Source organism: Lipophrys pholis, assembly GCF_963383615.2.
Source record: "Lipophrys pholis genome assembly, chromosome: 9".
Classification (NCBI taxonomy): Eukaryota; Metazoa; Chordata; class Actinopteri; order Blenniiformes; family Blenniidae; genus Lipophrys; species Lipophrys pholis.
Window position 1 is genome coordinate 16,091,758 of NC_137639.1, and position 22,374 is coordinate 16,114,131.

Here is a 22,374-nt window from a genome sequence, read left to right on the forward strand (position 1 = left end):
ATAGAAAAGAAAAAGAAAATTACAGACACTTTTTTACATGTCGCGGTAATACACTGGCTTCTGTATTATGTACTGAGGAGAACTTTATGTCTTGAATATCTCTACACTCAGTGGTTTTCAGGGATGGACTGTCACATTGAATTGACTTCTTTTGGCAAAACAACTCATGCACTTGAGAATTTGATATTGGGAGACCCCCTAAAACTAGACATCCTCGGCACTGACGCAACCTGAAGCCTGCGACTTAGTGAGGCTAGTGTGCAGATGTATAACTGACCATAACTGCCACCTTAGGGGTAATTAAGCTTATAGTGCCCTAGAGGTTAGAGAAGCGAACTTGAGATCAGAAGTTCACATGTTTGAATTCCACAGCGGGCCACCAAGCAAGACCTTTGACCCCACTGTTTCAAGTATGTTAAGGTTAACTATGAATAGGATGGAGGGAATGCAGAGAAGTAACCCCCCCGAGGGGATCAATAAAGTATGCTTTATTTCATTCTTTGCTTTCATAACTGTGGGGGTCTTTCAGTGACACCTCTCCGATGTATGAGGGACTTATAAGACCGCTGAAGAGTGACTTGGTGCAACCTTGAACCAATGACTTGGTCCTTCGAACGGTTTGAAAAAAGCAACATCAACAATGTCCTTTGACAAGATATTAAAAAAAACAAAAGAGAAATATCTAGAGAAACGTCTTTGTCTCCTGAGTCATAAAGTCGGTCAGTTTTCAGATGGTAGTTCTAACTGCAAAGTATTGGCAGTGGACAGTGAGATGCAAAGAGCAGAGTGGTGATGCAAGTCTGAAAGGTGTGAAGAGGTGCGGTCAATTACACCCATGATATAAAAGTAGTTCTAACCTGAAAATATAAAGGCCATTATTTAGTTCCTATTGCATTAAAATGTCAGTATACAAAAAACATATTCTTTTTAGATTCTAAAGAAAGCAATAACAGGCAGGATTATTTAGCATGAGCACTTTCAGTCAAGCTTGATATTAGTTACAGCGGACCCGTTTACTTTGAGAGTACACGGTGTGTACAGAATTTGCCAGGCTTTAACGCCAGCATATGAAGCTGCTGCTCTATTGCTAAAAAAAAATAAGAAATGCCTTGTTTTTAGTTCTCAGCAAAGAAGTTTAAGGGCGTGAAAATACCAATAATCTTTCAAAATGTTGTGGAAGGACAAACATGGAAATGGGGGTCTCTAAAGTCTAAGTTTAAACTGTAGATAGGTTTCCTCGCTGCACACACTGCCACCAAGACTGCAAATATTTCATTTATTTTCCTTTTCAAGCATCAGAAGATTTTAACCTCTACGTTTTGCATGATCTTGGATGAATACTTGTAAAGTTGTGTACTTTTCTCGGGATCAAAGTCATGAGTCCATTTTGGACTAGTAAAGTTGACAAACTTGCAGAAGAATTAAAAGATGATCTAGTACAAATGTGTAATCCGGACAGTAAATGACATCGAGCGAGCATGGATTTTACAGAACAAAGCCAGCCGGGACAGCAGGCTGCGAGAAAAAGACAAAAAGCACAACTGCTGGAGAACAAGCAGTGTTGAAATTCATCGACCTGAAATTCCATTCAAAGGCTTGCGAATCGTCAGCATGTGGTGTCTTAGTCAGCAGGTGCTGTCAATGTCTTACTTTGTTTGTGTTTACTAGCGGACGATTGTAATGAACTGCAGCAGCATGCAGGGCCGAGATGATAAACTACACCAATACCACCTTGACAGCCACCAGCATGCGCACACTAATATCCCAAAAATGCTACCTAATGCTAAACATGACAATTTGTTCTGTTTGACCAACATTTGTACCTCATGGATAAGAACAGACAAACTGTGCTGTGCTGATTCATCACTGTCGGTGTAACGTTTATGAAAGATTCACGCTCAGAAACAGTGGAACTAGTTGGCATGAGAAAACACCCAACAGTGGAGCTTGTGTCGAATAGATTCAAATGAATACTAACATATTCTGGCTGACCTCTATGATTTGAGGTAAATGTTGTTAAGAGAGAATTTACACATTCTACTTTTGTTTTTTTTTGGTGTCAAATTCAGAGCATTTCTTGTTATCTTGTTGACAGGCATACTCTGCCAAACATTCCACACACTCGAAATAACACCCTGATAATAATTTGCTGTTAGGTATTGGCTTCCAGCGCCAGCTCTGTTGATTTAACATTATACAGTGTATCTTTAACACTAACTGGCACGCGCCTTTATCCTTTGTGTGCCGGGATCGGCTCCAGTCCCTTGTGACCCTGACTCGCATCAAGCGGTGGATGAATGTTCAACATGTTAATTCAAACATATTTGACAGATTATTGTTCATGAAGGGCATAGTTGCATATTTCTAACGCATACATTCTAGGTGTTCCAACTTTTCTGGATTACTTAAAACCCCCTCTCCCTGCATAAAAGCAGTGCTGGAATGTGAGCATCATTTGAGGAGTACTGCGCTTAAAAATGGAGCGAAAAAAGCAATTATCATTGGAAAAGAGAAGGCCATCAAAACACATAAAATTGCAGGTCTTTCCTGAGAAATAGAGGCAAGGTCTCAATTAGTTCAGTTTCCTTCAGCGTCAAAAGGAACTCGACAACAGAATCACGAGACAAGTTTCTGAGCGTTGACAGCTTGTGTGATTGGATGCTCACAGGACAATAAATTCAAGCATAGTTAAATAGTGGTCGTAGTAAGAAAGACTCAGATTTCACTTGGACAGAGTGAGACAATCTGAACCAAAACAACCACCACACCATTCCATGCAATACCCTCTGGTAGGAGAGTAGTTGGTCAGGGGGTTCATCCTACAGCAAGACAATGACCTAAAGCATAAATCTAAGTTATGCGGCAACTACATCAGGAAAAAAGATGGCAAGCTTGAAAACATGAGTGGCCAGCACAGTATCCAGACTTAACCCCCACCCAACACAAGAGTGTGTTCCGCTGTTAATTCTGCCAAAGTTTGCTACTTTGACAAGTCAAAACTTTAGAATGCATGTTGGTTTATAAATTGATTGCATGATTTGTTTTTCAACTTAACTTGTATATTTGTTCTGTGCTTTCATTTCTGAGTGCAGTGAGACATTAAAAGGAATAATTGTGAATAAAAACAAATTGGGGTTCTAAAACTTTTGACCAGTAGTCTTTGTAGAGTATCAACTTTTCCCAGGCCTGTTTGCAACTACAGGCTCTTATGATGTACAAAATAATTCGCTGTTGCTAAAGAATTGAATATAATAAAAATAAATATGCAATGATTAGCTGTAGGGAGTTTGGTTTTTGGAATACAACCATTTCAATACAAACAGAATGTATCAAAGTGATTTAAGTGCAACACGTCGTTTGAATTGGAGAAAAAAAAAAGAAGGCTGAAAATAGTCTGTGAGTCGAAGCAAAAGAGAAGACAGATGGTGTTGCACTGTCAGCAGAGTGTCAGGACAGAGAAGAAGGGAAGAAGCTGCGTCTATAAATTTATTAATGAACTCCATGCTGTCTGTTCTACCGTGTCTATTCCACTAACCTCCTCATACTTCATCCTTGCTCTTGCTTTCATCTGCCTGTCCATCACCCCTCTCTCCTTAAAACGCTCTATTCCCCCTGCTTCTACCTCGCTACCTCGTCATCCACCTGTCAAAACCTTCCCATGCTCTATTCTCTCAACTTCATCCTGGCACTCTCACCTTTCTCATCCCTTTTGAGGTCTACTGCTCTCTCATCTGTGCCCCTGTCAGACACGACAACCCTCTGCTGCATTCTCGCTGTGCTACAGAGAAAGATCCGGGCTGAGCACAGATCAATATGAGGCCATCTGAAGTTCATGTAGATCCTGTTTAAATCTGTGATGGATCTGTTCTGCCTTTGTAAATGCCAGCTTTGAAGGTTTGTGTGAGTGTCTGCATACCTGTGAGAGAGAGGAAGGAGGGAATAAAGAGAGAAACAGAGAGGGGGGAAAAGGAGAAAGGTAAATAAAGAAGACGTGTGAGGGATTGACAATGAGGGAGAGACAAGGGCTGTATTGTCTCATGAGCTAAAACCAAAACCAGCTCCACTCGTTCCTGTCCTTCAACCATAACGTGCGTGCACACAGACGCAATCACACACCAACGAACACTTTCTTTCAACAGGTTTTGTGCGTCACTATTGAAAGTTTAAGTGTCAGGTGTTGCTGTAGTTTGACAGCTCAGCTTTCCAGGTGGTGGATAAACTCTACAGCAACTACTGGCTGTCTCATTCAGATATCATACAGATACTGGAAGTGTCATCACTGGAAAGAGTTCAGAGATGAAAAGCAAAGATGATCCTCTTCACCTGGTTCCGCCGTGAAATCCTCCTACCGTCACTGTTCAAATCAAGCATCAATCTGCAGAGCAACTTGTGAAAGATGTTCAAAAAAGTGCAAGATGTAGATATTAAAGCGTCACTCGTGTTGAACAGTCCAAACCTGCAGATTTTCAAACCTGTAGTTGCTATTTGCTGACACATGTTGCTCTTCTACTGTTCAAAAAAGCAAAAAGTTTGATTTGATATCTTTTACAAGTGTTTGTAACCAATAAAACTTTGCGGTTATGGCACATTTTCTAAAATAATCATGTAAGGGATTAAAAAAGGAGAAAAGAAGAAGAAGAAGATATATATATATGCTTTTGCGGACTGTGTCGAGTGTTTTCTTACGTTACAGATATTTACCTATTGTGCTGTGTCTGTTGTTCTCCATCTCTTCCAGCTTCAGATTGAGGGCTGACTCAGTCTCCGACCTGGAGCTGCTGTCAGACGCCGCGTCTTCATTTGACTGAGCCGTCACGCCGCTGACTGATTTCCCCACCTTGGTGCGGCGTCGTTCTGTGGTGGCGACGACTCGCACGGACTCGCTGGCTGAGCTACTTGTGAGGGTGCTGCAGTGGGAGCTGGCCTGGTCCAGGTCAGCGTCTGAGTCATCCAGGCTGTGGCTGAGCTCAGAGCTTGAATCCTGCACAGTCAGGCTGTCGGCGGTGCTGCTGCTTGGAGTCGGGGAGCTGCGGGCCGGGGAGGCGTCGTACACACGCAGAGGCTTTACTGCTACTCTGATGGGGGCTGGTTTTGCTGTTTGTGTTACCGCAGTGGGAGCGGAGACACTGGCCAACTGTGCCACTCTGACGAAGAGAGCTGGGGTAGGGATTTCAGTCTCATAGCTATCAGGAGTGGGAGCAGCGGATGCTGAAGCATCATCACAGCCTTGGGTGACAGAAGTGGGTGGAGCAGCTGGAGCCTTTCTTTTCCTCTGCTGGCTTTCTGAACCAAGGCCCATCTGAGAAGAAGAGGTGAAAGGAAAAGAGGTAGAAAGTTAATTTCCAGATTCACTTTTTACAGATTCATTTTAAAGGAACTCAAACATGCGAAATCGCTACATTTTTGAGGTCGAACATAACTTAGAAGGACCAAAGAGCTGAAGCCCTGAATTCTTTATATATCTCTATGGGTTGAGAAACAGTTTATGGCTAATGCTACAAATTTAGGTGAGATTAAGGGTTACAGAAAAGATTTATGTGAGCAAGTGCATGTGTGTGTGTGTGTGTGTGTGTGTGTGTGTGTGTGTGTGTGTGTGGTTTAACTATAAATTAGCCTGTAAATTCAGTTTGCCAGGACTGAAGTACACTTTACTACCGAGTAATTAAATCAAGTGACGTCCTGGCAGGCATCACAGTCTTTAAAAGCACAAGAGTGCCAACATTCCTTTTAAATTATCTTCCAACGAGAGACATAAGTTTTGGCAGCAACGCATTTAATATATGATACAGCACGGTGGGATGGCATATACTAATAGCTATATCTCACTGTGGCATTTCTCATAGTTCTTCATTTGGAACACCAGCCATCCTTCAAATATAACACGGTTGCACTTACAACTCACTACTGGATTCTCACATATTAAAGCCCACTGACAGCTTAGATATCTGCCAAATGATGCAATTATGTTTCACTGTGCGTGCAATGGACAGAACATTTCCAGAAATTGTGTCCATGCATGTTTGTGTCATTTCAGTTTAGTTCACGCACGGATGGAGTTTAGAAAAAAGTCACAGAAATTCAAAATTATTTAAAATAACATTCAGCTTAATGTTTCCCTAAAGACATCGCTATAATATGTAATATTATTACATTTAGGAAAATAATACCATTGAATGGTTTCAATAATTACTGTAATGGTAAAACGTACGCACACAAACTAGTTGATATACATGCAGCATCTGAAAAAAAGTGAGAGGAGGAAAAAAAAAAAGAAAGAAGAAAAGCAATAACCATAAATCCCTCATAAACTAGATGGTGGGAAAATCTGTGATAATATGTGGGGAAGAGAGCATCACACACTCCTTTTAAAGTTTAATCTCAACCCAAGAAGTCTCATTTTGAAGAATCCATTTTCACGCGCTCGCTGTAACGGTAAAGATATCCTGATTTTCAAGAAATGCCATTCAATGCTTGTGCTTACAATTTTCCTTCACTCAACAGAGAACATGTCCTGAACTGCAGGCGGTATTGCATCATGCAAAGGGATGTGAAAAGAGAACAGGCCACCTTGCTTTTCTGCAGGGAGACGAGGTTCACACATATGAACTCAATGAACTCAGTGCATGGCAGGCTATGGAAATCCAAATGGCCCCCCAACTGGTTGTCTTTCTCCTCCTTGGTCTCTGGCTTCTCCCTCCCTGGCATTCATATATATGTACGTGAATACAGACATAGCTGTGGAAGTGGGGCAAAGTTGAAGCTGCAATGGATGACTGACTTGCCTATGAAGATGTGTGTGCGTGTGTGTGCGCGCGTGTCTTCCCTGCAGAGTGAAACATAAGACTCCAGCCAGTCCCTACTATGAAAGGATCACTGGCCTCAACATACAAGCAAACGCACATACACTTCTTGTTCAAATGTACAAGCTTGCACATACACACACTAGGAAGCACACAAGTGTACATGCACATCAGAGGGAAGAGTATATCTCATACCCCAGGCTGAGCTGGGGTGTATAGATTAGGGGGTTGTTGAGGGTTGTAGGGTTGCTCTCATGAGCTTATTGGCGCCATGATGGGGAACACAGCATGTACTTAAGATTGTTAGAGTCTGAAGACTCCAGACGCTTTATCATGCCACATTTCAAGGTCACACTGTACACTAAGTTAAGCCAACTATGTAATATGATTATGTTCAAACTAGGTTTATGTTGTTTACAGTTTTTAATTTTTAGTGCTTGTAGATGGAGTGCTTGCAATTTCTTTATTTTTTTTTTTATGTATGTTACACTGAAAAGACGTTGATAAAGGCTGCAGACAACCAAAGTCACATTATAATAAACCAAATCAAATTACCCAATAGTTTTTAAATCCAGGATGGCAACTCCATACAGCATCAGATCACAAGCTTAAACAATGTCAAAATAAATCAATGCCGAATTGTCGCTGAGTAAAAACCACTCGTTTTTCAGATCAATGCAAGTGAAAGCAGACGCTCAGAGATACTTAATTACATTTTTTCTTAAAACATAATTTCCAATGAGGTCCAAATAAGCATCAACCACCTTAATTGTACTTTCTTCCTTCTACATTAATGAGCTTTTGTTTTTCTACAGTAATGACAATAACACGTTCCACATAAATAACTTGATTAGAGCCATTCACAGCCTGCCTCTTGCCTGTGGAGTTTTTGTGTCACTAATGGTATTTGGGGATCAGCATTATGTTATTAAGGGAGAAAACTCCCACAGACAAGAATGAAAGAAAGGATTTGTTCAGAAATTCTGGTCAAACTTTCTCACACTGATCAGGACTGAGCAACAAACCGGTTCAAACATTTAACTTCTACTCAATTGTCAACTTTGCTTTAGCGTTCATCCTTATTTATTTAGTGTTTTATTCTCACATTTAATACTTTTTAAGGAACCACATGACGTATGTGGACATGGGCATATTGTAAGGGGACGGTACCTTTACACAATAGCACACAGAAGGCCGTACCAGGACAGTCTGGTGTGTCCATTCAATTTTCCACTCTATGGTTTGAGAGGCAAAGGGCCCCATGTTGGAGCATGTTGATCAGATAGGGCCACCCATGGAGCCTTCAACCTGGTGGCGTGACCATTCATCAGCTGTTTTGAAGGACTCTTGATGGGTGAGGGGCTTTGTAACAGGGCAACATTACAGTGCTAATGTGGAATGTGAAATGGAGTATGTGCATGTATGGGGGGTGGGGGTGGGGGGGTAACACTGTATATGTGTGTGCATGTGCATGTCAACATGCATGAGTCCATTCACAGACGCACGTGTGTGCACAAACCTATGTGTATGTATGTGCATGTAGGGGGGATAATAATAGCAGCTGAACTGCCTGAACTGCGAGGGGCAAAGAGGTCAAAAACATCCTAACAGTAGACTGGAGGACAGTTAAGAGTGTGTTAGGGGTATTGTGCGCGCGTTATAATGAACATGTGTGGATGTGCACACATGAAGAAAAGAGTTTTATGTTAAAAGTCTGAACAATGTGTGTGAAGGAGGGTGTGGTGGGGGGGTGCGGAACAGGATGAGGAGACACATGGCTGACCCAATTCCATTGTCGTCCTCCATGTCCCACTAACCCACTGAAATTAAATGTTTTCTTCGTCTCTGGTAAGTTCCTATGCACTGCTTGTTGTCGGGCAGCAGACGGGCGAATCAGAGCAGGACTGACGGCATGAAAGTAGTACTGGCAAAAGTTGAAATTGTCTTATTTAAAATGATGTTTTTATCATTTTGAATTGTTGTTTCATTCTTCACTTTTTAAGGTACTATGTAATTCTTTTTAAATGTACGGTATAAATAATAATTTCATCATTATTAAATGGAATATTTGTTGGTGTCCATCATTCAATCATTCCCATGTTGTGCTATTGAGCTTTTTCCATCTACCTGAAGTCATTCTACATAGTCGAGCTTCTGTTTTTGAATGTTTTTGATGATCCTGCATTACCTGTCAAAACGGGGTCGTCACCCTTTGAAAGTGCTATATTAATAAACTACAATCAGAACATATTTTAGATTAATCAAAAAGTGATGAAGTTTGACATAGTGTGTTTCTGCTGGTTCCTTCCGGGGTCGTAAGAGCGGATCATGTTTGATTAGGCACATTTTTACACCAGAAACCCTTCTTAGTGCAACCTGAGCTGGGATTAAGGTTTTTGCTCTGGATGAGCCAAAGCAAACGCCACAATGGCGACTGGTGTATCCGAACCAGCGGAAATCCTGTTAGAAGGCTGCTGCTCTTCCATTTAGGCCACCAGTATTCCAACAGTAAACAGCATTTTCATGTCACAGATTTAAGTCACCGGTACACTTGACACCACAGGGGCTTGATGTGTGCAAGAGGTGAGGGTAGTAGTACTCAGCAGCTTTCTGCTAGAAGAAACTATTCCAGTTAACCTGAAAAACCTTTCTTTTAATAATGTTTTTTTGATCTAAATGGTTGGGGGAAAAAGAAGCTGAGTTCTGAATTAACCCAGACATCAAAGACTCACATTAATTCTGTCTATTATGTCCCTTTATATTTTACATCCAGTTGACAGATAAAGAGTAACTTTTCCATTACGATAACAGTGATTCTTAGAAACTCTGGAATCCACCACACCTGTTATAATGGCTTATCTCACGGTTATGCAACAACCTGGTGTTTGTTGGATAGAATGTTAACAGTGGCTCTGTTGTGAATAATACCTACATAAAAACCTTAGATACTTTTTTCTCATAGAGGAGTACCAGTCGATCATCAGATCAACTGTATTATAAACAGTTTTGAAAGAGTTAAAATTCAAATTGTCCATATACGTGGAACGAATATCTAACTGTCATTTAAATTAAATGACATCTATTCAGTTACTCTCATTTCAAGGGGTCCCCCCCAGCAAGTCTTTGCAACTTGCATTGTAAACTTGGCTAGTTTTTACAATGGACGTTCTTTCTGCCAAAACCAGGATTCGAATGCGAGTTACTCAGAACTCCAGCACAAGATTTAACTGATGACTTTTACATCCATTGAACTATAAACCAATTTAATATGGTCATGGATAATTTCTGACGATAAATTAAATCTCACACTATCGCACACAGAATTCAAAACAACTCGGCTTAAGAGCCATCTACAATTAAACCTACTCTTAGGGGTGCACTTTCTGTCAACTCCTTCATACATGTACCAACTTTCTTGATTACAATCCCCAAAAGATCACAAAACAACCACTTTTCACAATCAGAATTAGTGTACTTCAATAGGTCCAGGGGAAATAATCTATAACATCTATCCTGATCAAGTGTCGGCCAGAGATCTCCATATGTTTCAAGGAGTACATACAGACATGCATGATCTGAGAGACTGACATAAACATAGATCCGCTTCATTTGTTTGTCCCATCTGTGCTGGCTGGTTTCATGTCTAAGATGTTTTGACAGTCTCAAGTGCAAACAGATCCTGCCCTACATAGGCAGCATGGCAGGGAGACACGTTCCCCTCGGGATGGCCCCTAACTCACACTTTAACAATCTTCAAGGTCAGTGCGTAAGAACAGAAACCACACAGTGCCTTCCTGCAGTACATGACCACATCCACAACGCCAAGTTGACATATGATAAACAAGAAACCGGCGACAAAGCAGGCTTGTACGACAAAAGCCTAAAAGTAAATGAGGCGGAGAAAAAGATTTGATTCAACTATACACACTCACTCTCCCTCAACGATTTGGTTTCAAGGGATTTGACAAATTCTGATTGTGTTCTGGTGTAACGGACTTATATACTGTTGTAATTGAGATTTTGGGGGGAGGTTGCAGGTCTCGGATATGTTCTGCTTCAATTCCATTGTTAGTTCAGTTTTATTTCTATAGTGTTAATTACAATATCGCCATTCCATGGCTCTCATATGTGACAAATGGACAAGTTTACTTGTGCTGTAATAGATGCTTTTATAACATACGACACAAAAACGGGCTAAAATGTAGCATGTATAAAAAGTTACTCACAAAACAAAAAACACTATGACAAATGTAGTAGCACACCATATATTAACCCATTTATGTCTCTACTCCAGATTGCTACTATGCCAGTGATGCTAAACATGTAAACATGCATCCTGCTAAAGACAGTTCCAACTCTATATTGGTCCCTCACAGCACTGAACAGTCCAAGGACAAGGCTCCAGTCAGCAATTTTGCCCCTGGAAATTGTATCTTTTTTTTTTTATGGCACACCCCGAGCTGAGAGCCAGTCTACAGATTTGAAATTCCACACTGGAGTGGAGGTTTCTTAAAAGCGAGTTTCCTGGCTGAGGATTTCAAATGATATAATGCACATAATGCTGGTCAGTCCAGGGCAGCCTATAGTAGACAGTGAGGCTGCAAAATGTTGGTGACAGGAGTCTAAAATATTGGCTAAAATTTAACAAGAGATTAACAAAAGAGGAATGAAATCTGCTAAGTATATAATTAGCCATGGATAACGTTTTTTAAAAGCTTTTGTTAATTTTCTTTTTCTTCTTCTGCCGACTTACAACAGCCTGCTTACTGCTGCTGATCCTATTACTCCTTCACCCTTGCTCTTTAATACTGCATGTCCTCTGTTGAACTCTTACCCCGATGTGTCCCCCTCCCGCAAGCTGCATTGCATTTTACAAACATTGCCCCACAGCTTCAACGCTCTTCTTTTTTGCACAAACAAAAACGCATACAAACCACTTGGAAGACCGACGATCTCTTATGTTGACCTTTGATCTCTCTGAAACGGTTTTTCAAACTCAGCTGTTCTCTTCCGCTCGTTATTCTCTCTGTCATCTTCTACTTCAGATGCTTCGTCTTCATCTTTAACTCTTCATGTTTACACACAACAACAGACAGACCCTTGCTTCAGAAGCACCTTCTTTTTACTCCGCAGTGCGGTGAACATTCTACACTTGGCACAGGAACCACGACGACAGTTCGCACATCACTGATCACAAATGCAATCCTGTGTTTCTCTGAAGTCAATGTTCAAAAACAGACTTTAATTAAAAGCTGCTTGAGAAAAACAAACAACCCACAAATTATTGATTGGTGTGCTGAAGAAGCAACTATAAACTTCTCTAAATCCTCGTGCGGGAGACTCCGTGGAGCGTCTGACCCTCCTGCAGCCGGCGATGACTTCACGCTCTTCCAGGAATATTATGTCATCTGTCTTTAATGAGAGCTCCTCTCAGTCTCCATGCTTTGAATAGCAACTTGTCTCTCACAGAAAGATCATCAGAAAGGTCAGCGATTTCATTTAATTACAGTAAATTAAAAAAAATTCAATAAAAAATACTGCTAAATGATACTGGAGTTCTCACTGCAACACAAGTGGGGGATTTTTCTTTTTTCCATATTCATTAAAATTGTTAGAAAATCTTTACCCAGAACTGGTTGATGAAAAAAACACAGTTTCATGTTGGACTAGATGACTCAAAGTTGAGAAGATTTTTACGTCCGCCATGGACGAAATAAAATCCTCGGCATAAATTCATCTTTGTGTCTGTCAGCAAGATTACATCAAAACTACTGCAGAGAGTTTGTCGAAATTTTCACCACCGATAGATGTTAGGCCGTGGAGGTGATCCGGAAACATTTATTCATCTTTTTTTCCTGAGTCCAGGTCAACCTTTGGCAGGCGTCATAAATCTCTGATTGCTCTTGTTAATATCAGTGATTGATAACTTTCCAGTAGCTGTAGTGACCAATCAGCAAGGGATCAGAAATGAATGTGAGAAAAGGCTATCAAACCCTTTGGATAGTTTAAATCTTGTTCATTTTGTCAAATGTGAAATAGGTTGATAACAGTCTAACTATTAACATGTAGGTGTATATTCTACACCAGCTGGCGTTGCAGGGAACTGGAGGCCAGGATCCAGATGAAAGGTGAAATTTAGAATCAACTAATCGACCATGCTTGAAGTTGGATTGGATCGGGAGGCCAAATAAAACCCATACAGGCAGAGAAAGAGCATGCAAATTACACTTAGCACCCCCCCCCCCCCCCCCCCCCCATGATCCTTAAGTCATCATAACTTTTATCCATCCAACTTCTAACGTGGCGGGATGCTTGAGTCTAACTCAACAATACATACAAGAAAATGCACATGTCCTCAAGTAACATTTGAGATAAAAACAGAATGAAAAACACTGACAATTTACCATCTAGCCAAGACCTAGTTAATATTTCCAGGGTCAACAATAAAGACAATGTGACCTCCCTCATCTTGTCATTGACGCTAATCCAATTGTGTCCCTACAAGGATGTCCTCAGTGATCTCTGCCTCTACGATGGCTATTTAAAGACACGTAGCTTCGTTATAACAATCTTATCATTCTTATAGCTTATATTGCGAAGTCAGTGCCCATTACTATGTCTTGTAAGTCATAATTAGTTGGCCATCTAAAGCTTATTTGGCACAGAAGGAGGTCTCTAATGAGGGCTGTCATCAAACAGAGCTGCCCTCAGATGACCTGCTCGCATGTGCATAATCCTTCTCCCCCGTCACCCGTGTGTACATATTCTTATACTGTGAACGCAAACACAAGGTTGAACAGATTGAAAAACAAAAGGACCGTTTGTTTTTAATGAATTTGTTTAAGTGTCTGTGTTTGTTCACGTTCTGCCAAGCAAAATGGGTCGCTTTCTCCACAAATACAAGCGATAGCGTGACATTTGTTGACGTTGAAACTTTTGAAAGATTGTGTGCTTCTTTGATGACAGTTCGCCAGTTGTTGTTGTTTTTTTCCCCCCCATGTGTGTAGCTTATTGCCCCCTCCAGCAACCACTACGCCAAATCTCACGTTACTGGGGTAGTGCTACTTCTTACTGTGATGTGATGCGATGTGATTTGACACTGCACAATTGTTCTACAGACTTAAGTCATGCAGGACTCTTTAATGCCCGAGGCCTTCAAAAACTGTCCCGATGAGACCTGGCTGCTGTGACACCCCCCACTGTCATGTAACTAAATCCATTTTAATCACACTCACAAGCATGCTGCTAATCTTCCAACACCTTACACTCGTGTCCTTGGGTGATGTGAGCTAATCGTACATACATTTCCTATCGGCCAATAATCAAGCGCCTCCACACCTTTATTCACTTCAAACCAGGTGCGTGCCAGTGAAACAAATGCACACTCACCAATATATAGATTTCACTTTACCGCTAGCAAAAGAGACCCACATTTGAAAAGCTCTGCTGCACGACCTCATGATGAACCGTCGATAAAATAACTTAACACCTTGACTGCTCGCTTTCATTTTGTCCTCGCAACACGCCTGCACCACAGTATGACCTTGCAATGTTTGGATATTGCATAAATATGCATGAGATATTGTGTTCAGACCGAGCAACGGTGCAGAGTACACATAAGAGTGAGGGGGAAGAAATCTATTATTAGAGCAGCCATCGAGTCCTCAGATAACCTTCCCAACTCGTAATCTACCAGGTGCCCTTGTGAGTCCCAGTGGTGCCTCAGTATTTCAGCTCTGGTGTCCGTCATGACTCTTAATCTGACAGGTGGGCAGACAAACTACCATTTCTGTCTGCACAAATACAATTTGCAGCACTAAAAATAATCAAAGCAGGGACGAGAAGTTTCTTGTTGGAGTCGCAATGCAATTCAATAGCAAAAGGACATATTAATCATTTATAGTCCATTTTAAATGCAGGGAGGACATTCACAGTCGGAGCGAACAAAGTCATCCAAGTACTTCAGTCATCCCAAGTAAGTGATGAAATCCCCAACCTGACGTCACGTGAAGAACAAGTGAATCGGACCATTGATTTGTTTATGTTTCAGGCAATTCAGTATTGTTAGTACTGTTTGCAGTACAAAACATTTCCATGAATTGCAGTTTTTGCTTTGTTCATTAAGCTTAAGACAATCGCAGTGTTTTGCATCTCATTATATGGAAAACATGTGTGCTGAATAACAGGCTCCTCCAAATAAACAAAACCTATTAGCAGAGGGAAGGAAGACGGATGCTGGTTGCTAAACAACATTGCCCAGCATGCCGTCACAACACTATAATGAGACTGCAGGGAGCTGTTGCTCTAATGTAGCCCAGACAGGTCACTTAAGACTTCCAGGTGAAAACACCAACGAAAGGCTGGATCAGAAAGACGGTAACTTCCATTCATGAAAGCTGCAGGAATCAAACACTTTAGAGGAGCAGGGGTGGGGTTTTGTTGTACCCAAGTGGTTGTAGATAATTGTAACATCCTACCTGAAAGCTCTCATAGCTGGTGTGTCCCGTGTTGTGTGCCAGACCTCCCGGTGGTGCAGGGGCCCTCCTCTTCTTATCTGCCTTGGGGGACATCCTGGGGATGTTCATCTCCGACTGTGACTGACCCAAGGTGCCAGTCCGGTCTTCTAGGCAGGGAATCCCAGATATTGTGGACAGAGTCTGAATAAAAGCAGTAAAAGGGGCAGTGAAGTCAGACTGATAAATGCACATGTAAATACAAAATTTGCAATTCGGCAAAATTCAGCACAAGACCACAAATTTATAATTTTGTGGTAAAAGAGCAGATCTGATCAAATGTCAAATGAAATACCTGGATGAAACTAACAGATGAAAAACATGTGGAGGGGCTTAGAAAATGTGTAAATATGCTCCTAATCTTCATTCAACTAAAACAAGAAATCATAAAAACCCCTTTTGCAACTTGAATTTTTTTAAACCTACAGCTCCATTTTATTACACAATAGAACATTCCAACTAACTGTTAAACAAAAACTTAAAGAGAACTCATCGAGACTCGGCATGGACGCTAATAACCGTATTGAATCTCGATCAATGTAAACATCATGCATGCGATAGTGGGCACATTTCTGAGATTTCAGTCCATTCTTCAGTCACAACAATTACGGCAACATTTATTTGATCAAGCCGAAAGTGCAACCACATTTTTAAAGGGTGGCTGCTCCTGACTAAAGCGCTGAAATGGCAGTGGTTTTCAATATCTGATCAAAGAAAGCTTAAAGTGCTCCTGAAAATCTGAACCTTCCTGTAGCTCAGCTTGGTACAGAACCTTGGTACAACGGGGGCACCGAACCACAGCTAACGCCCCCGTGATCGGAGAAAAGAAACATTTTTTTAAGAGGAGATTAATTGATGAGTTCAGACAATGCCTGGAAACAACATAAAAGCTCCGCAAAAAAGGAACATTTAGTTCAGGTCATTGGAATTAATTGGGCCCAAGGTTAGAACATCTCACAGTGGGGTGGGATGGGAAAATGCCTTGAAGAGAGACGTTAGCACAACACTTGCTTTTTCTTTTTTTTCGTTCCACATTCTTTATTAGGGTTTAACTGTTGACGTTTTGATTCTCACAGCATGCAGACCAATTCTTTTTTTTTTTGGGGGGGGGACCTGCTACACTCCATTAATATTAGAAAAAATAAGGGAATGAGAGCGAGGGAGACATGGAAAACCATGAGATCACCCTCAGGTGGAGCAGCTATTATGTCAGTGACCACTGTGCTGTCATACCGTGTGTCAGTATATGGTCATTTTATAAGTGTGGGGATTCGCTCCTCGCTTTCTCTGTCTGTACTGTATTTTAGAGCTTTGTGCAATAACCACCAACACCAGCGCATAATATATATATATATATATATATATATATATATATATATATATATATATATATATATATATATACATATATATATATATATATACATACATACAGTGTAACAGGCAACAAGATGCATGTCTGGGGTTTGATACGTCAAAAATGGATTGAGCACTGAAGAAGTCTAAAGCACACACCGACAAATCAACAACATCAAAAATTCAGCACGCTTCTTTTTATCTATAGTTCTTCACGGTGCTGTGTGAGACACAACCACGGGTTGACAGGAGTAAGTGCAGGGTAAGGTGGAGGCGGGGCAGATTGCGCCAGGCGAGACGCAAAGAACAAAAAGAAAGAAAGAAAGAAAGAAAAAAAAAAAACCTCTGAAAGGTTGAAAGAGATGACTGATATGTGATTTCCATTCGGAGTGCTCAAAAAACGGTTTCCTTCACCTCGCCAAAAAATATGATGTTCAAAGCAAAAAAAAGATAAAAAAATAAAAAAATAAAATAATCACATGAACTCTGCCTGACTTCTGCACCTACTCACTTCTCACTTTCTCGCCCCAGTAAACAATTTGAAATCTGTCAAACCAGTGAAGGAAAAAAGAAGAAGAAGAAGAAAAAAAAAAAGAGCAAAATGTACTCCAGCATTTGAAGGGGAACCCAAACTCACAGTGCATTCATATTAACAACCTGACGAGCACACGGGAAGCCTATTGAACTTGCGAGTGCCTCGAACCATGCTTCATACACTCTCTCCTGGGAATGCCTTTGAGCACTGAGGGAGTTATCCCACTATAGAACACATATGCAAAAATTTACTTATTATTCATACAAACATGTCTCGTCTCCATGATTTCAAATTGACTTCCACGTAGTATAAAAACAATTACCTCATGGACTTTACTAGGTAAAAATGCACTAAATCAAAATTATTGTAACTTTTCCTTTTTTTTTTTTTTTTTCATCTCTTGGAAAAATGCAGGTCATCGAGAAAAATTTAAAGATAATTCATACAATATAATAACCCGTGTTTATTACCCGTGTGTGTGTGTGTGTGTGTGTGTGTGAGTGTGTGATAAACTTTAGCACTTGTATCCAACTGTGATCATCTACCAACAATTCTTTGTAAGATTCTACAGTAGTTTTAATCTTTATTCTTGATATAATGGGTCATTAATGCATCTGGGAATTCACAGTTATCAGTCTCACATTGAAGCAGTGTAATTTTGTCTGGGGGGAAAATTTAAGTTTTCAAAAGATGTTAAGGGAATTTCAATGTTTTTTTTTAAAGACTTCTCAAAGACACTGCCTGAAATGGAAAATATTTTAAGAAAACCATCACATCTTGGAGGAGATAATCCAATGCAGTAAAATATACACTGGGATTATTTTCAGGTGATGTCGGCTGGTTTAGACCATCGTGATTTCTCAAGCACTCAAAATGGGACTTTGGGTTTATCCCTCTTTCAGTTTGAACTTTTTGCAAGTTTGCTGTATTTCTTATAGATGATCTTATTAAGCCGTGTTCGGTGGAGCAGAGGAGTTCTCACAACTGATGTTCCACAAGCAGCTGAATTAATAAAAATTGAACTTTTTTGGGACTTAGTACTTTAACTTTATGGACTAGAAAATTCCTTGAACTCAGTAGAAGACTGAAATAAATACGCACCATATTCACCCATTTTTAGAAAAGATCAGCTTAGGATAAAGCACAAAGTTCTCAGACCACATCTGTGATTTGAGACCACATACACACACTGTGGTTCAGCTCCTAATGAACAATTAGAGATAAGAGGCAGGGCTTTTAGTGCTAATACAGCCAAGGTAGGGTAATCTGATGCCTTCAGGCAGATACCACTGTGCATGTATGCGTTAGTGTGTGTAAGGCTGTGTGTTTTCTTGTGTGCACAAGTGCACGTGTGTGGTCTGATAACAGTTCCTGGCTGAGAGACAATCATATCAGAGAGAAAAAGCCCAATTGCATTAAATCGCACTACGAAGAGCGATGCAACTGAAACCCCCCCCCCCCAAAAACCCAACATGAATAAATAAAACTGTGCTCCTTTAAAACATTTCTTAGAAATATTTAAATGCTTTTAATATTCTGAATGTTAACCTTCAACAAAATGCCTTCTGCTGTGACTACAGTCGCTTTAATGTTTAATTCATGCTCATCTGTCACTATGTTCTGCCTCTCTCATCTCCCAGTCCACCTTCATCATTGTGTTTTTCTTTATTTTAAAGTGATAAGAAATATTTTAAAATAAAATTCTGGCTTTGATCAGATAAACATAATGATGAAAGGGAAAAATAGACAATGACAGCTTCGACCCGGCAGATAATTCTGAATAAAACACAGCGAACGATGAACAATAAAGTAAAAGGGTGGCGTGAAATGAGAGACTTTGAGCTCAGTGTTACAGTAAAGTAAAGAAGGAGCCAGCCGGTGTTTTTCCAGCTAATCCAATCAAAGGCCATATTGATTGAGTTATGGCCATAGCAGGTAGAGCAATGCCTAATGCAGAAACTTAATGTGGGTCTGCTTTACACTGGGGTTGTTGTGTGAGGGGCGCTGGGTACTGTGTTGGGAGAGAAACCAACGACATGAAGATGTCAGTGTTTGCTTCAGTAATAATAACACACTTTGAATGATGTGTTCAGATTCACTTTGGCATGGGTTCAAAATCAGTATTAAATCTCTTCCCATGTCATCACCCTGTGTGAGATAACCTCCCGCGTTAAGTTTTATTCTAGGTCGATATTTACGTAAGAGCAAAGCTGGTACTTGTATGAACTGTGAGTGGGACAGATACAAACTATAACTCTATCAATCATTATTAGTTCTCATAGTTTCTAAAGATCAGGAGGATCATGGGGAATACAAAACACTGGACCTGAAACAGTCTGCTGGCTAAACTTGAGGAGATAAATACTGCCCTCTGCTGGACAACAGTACACAAAATCGGAGATTACTGAGGACTGGGCAGTAACTTCCAACTGGTCTGAAAATCCACTGAATTCACATAGTGTAGTGTTAACATTAAAATAATATATATCTGCTAACATACAAAAAAAACAAAAAAAAAACAAGGTTAATTATAAACAATAAAATGACCAGCAGGTGGGGTGGAGAGTGGGAGAAAATACTCTTCAGGTTCAATTCGTTGCATTTAAAGGCCAAACTCTCAACTTCAGTAACTTCAGGGTTTCCTAACAGACTCAAGTATATTTTCATGCTTAAACACAAAGAAAAATCCAATCGATCTCAAAATGTAGGTCCAATTGCGGCTTCACTTTTGGCTGCTTCATTCTTTAACAACCCAGCAGCTCACTGCACAAAGCACAGAGATGATTTTATTAGTTGGCTTTTCTTAATATAATGAAAATCATATCTTATATTCTTGATCAGATGCTAACAAAACTTATCTGGTTTTCCTCTATAGTGTTGTCAACTGACCATACATGGATTAGAAGGAATAGATGACACTACTTTGATTTTCATCTCAAGGTGTATCTCCATTTAGGTGAGCTGAGGGAGCCCCAGTCATTGCAATCTATCATTTAAATTCTTTTGTTTTTGTCAAATGGATCAGACTGAATGCCATATTGGATTATAAGCCGCTCTGAACCATAAAAAAACCAACAAAAACAGGAAAACCAACATAACAGAAAATCTTCTGTGACGCGTCGCTCACCATGTACTGTAAGTGTTCGTGCCACTGATGTTATTGGTTTCAAACTGACTATGATTGACACAGAGGACATAAGCTGAAATCACAAGAAACTTCCTATTGCCTTTTTTATCCGTGGACATTTTGAGATGTGTTAGTAATACTTACATCAGAGTGCATGTCTGTATTTTGGATTATTCTAGCATCACAGTCATCCATGTCCTTAGAAGTTGAGTCTGTCTGCGAACGTAAGACACAGCTGACATGCAACACTCAAACATTCAAACATTCAGCCACGCATTTACTTCGCTTCACCCCTCAGTTTAAATATAGACAAACAACATGCGGCAGTACAGGGTAGTTTGTTAGTTATTCCACTGCCTCGTGTTTTTCGTGCCACTTTACCTTTTGAGTCACAGTGAAACAATTGAGTCGGGAGAAACTTTTAACACAATTTGACAAGTTTCACAGACACCTCTTTATTTTCCAAATATAAAATATAAAGCATAGATATAAATCTTACCTTTGACTTCCTCCTGCTGAACTGGAAGACACCCAGAAAGCCTTTTTTCTCCGGTCTTCCCAAACTGCTTGTACTGGAGTAAGTGGAGTCTTCAAAATGATAAGGAATGTTGGGAAAAGGACAACGTCAGTATCTCAAATGACAAGTGAGGGTGTTAAGATCATCCTGTAAAACAGCAGATTGATGACGAATAATTCCTCCAAGCGGATAATTACATTCACAGTTGTGTTTTTATTTACCGTTTGATAATAGATACTCCAATATAAACCCTACGTGAATTGAAATCCACTCACTTTAGTAGATACTTGATATATTAACATTTGATTGATCTTTATATGATCTTTTCAGAAAGCTCAGAATAGATCAAAATTCTCTTTAACCACATTTCATTCCAAAATTGTATGAATTAAATGAAAGAACTGCAGGGTCTCGGTTTTACTCAGCAGAGGGTGCTGCTGTTTAATTTTAAAGTCCTTCCAAACAGCAACTCTTCAGCTTGTAAAGCATGAAGCAAAAATGTCTATTGAGACAAATATTAGTAGATATTACACAGATGAAAGGAAAGTAAATCAAACAATAAGAAAAATCCTATCATTCTACTCCGCCTTAGGCAATGATGACGTCATCTGAATTGGTATCAAATGACAATTACTTCAAACAAGCAAATTATTTGCCCAACTACAAGCAGTCTAAAAGCTTTACACACGTATTCACAGCAGTAACAAGAAGAAAAAAAAAAAAAAAAGGTTAGTAAGCAAGCAGCAGTACATTTTGTTAAACTACACACATTCGATTGGATGAACAACACACACGACTAATACCTGAGTAGTTAAGAGCAGGGGCTGAAGCCATTTTAGGCTGGAAAACTGGAAAACACGACAAAGTTTCAAAGCATGTAAGATCAATAATGGATGAAGGGCCAGCATCTCAGAGAACCGACAATCCCCCAGGGAAGTTTTATGCATTTTAACTACGACTGAGAATAATGGTCCTAAAAGTAAAATAATCTTTGCGCAACTTTTATGAATCATAAAATCTTACCATTATGCAACAGCATTTGTCGATAAAAAAATGTACAACGTGTTCTCCTTCCTGACTGTAAAACACATTGTTTTGCTCTTTATAATGACTCTTGCCAGAAATAGCTCTAGTATCAGTGGGTGTGGAATGTCAACATGGTGATGAATCATATGTGATCCAGGGTCACAAATGAGATAAACATTGATATATAATAAATATTGTAGGCATATGACATCTCAAGATTACTCAATGGTGATTAAACTTAAGACAAATTTAGCATTTAGTTTCTGCTTTGCCATACCTGTTATTGGTTTAACCAAAACTGATGTGCTTGAAACTTAATGTGAGCATTTATTCCTATGCTCGTCACACATTATTACTAAACGCAGCCTCATGTTCGCTTTGTGAGAGGATTTTCTTCGCTTTTCTTGGTTTCCTGCTGAAATACAATGTTTCTGTGTATTGTCTTAGTGACCTTGCAATCTGGCCGAGGGTGACGAGAAAACTTTACTGTGTAGTTTTTG

At 40.0% G+C, this 22,374-nt stretch overlaps 1 protein-coding gene across 1 annotated transcript in view; it reads right to left on the reverse strand.

Moving 5' to 3' along the window:
* The window catches only part of cobl (cordon-bleu WH2 repeat protein), a 56,327-nt gene that overhangs the window by 12,773 nt on the left and 21,180 nt on the right, over window positions 1-22,374 (reverse strand). Inside the window, exons 6-10 of the mRNA XM_080472580.1 lie at window positions 21,652-21,696; window positions 20,831-20,919; window positions 20,476-20,547; window positions 15,278-15,457; window positions 4,702-5,299 (exon numbers count right to left, since the gene is read on the reverse strand). Of these exons, the coding sequence (XP_080328706.1) occupies window positions 4,702-5,299; window positions 15,278-15,457; window positions 20,476-20,547; window positions 20,831-20,919; window positions 21,652-21,696 (984 nt within the window). The remainder of the gene's footprint in view (window positions 1-4,701; window positions 5,300-15,277; window positions 15,458-20,475; window positions 20,548-20,830; window positions 20,920-21,651; window positions 21,697-22,374) is intronic.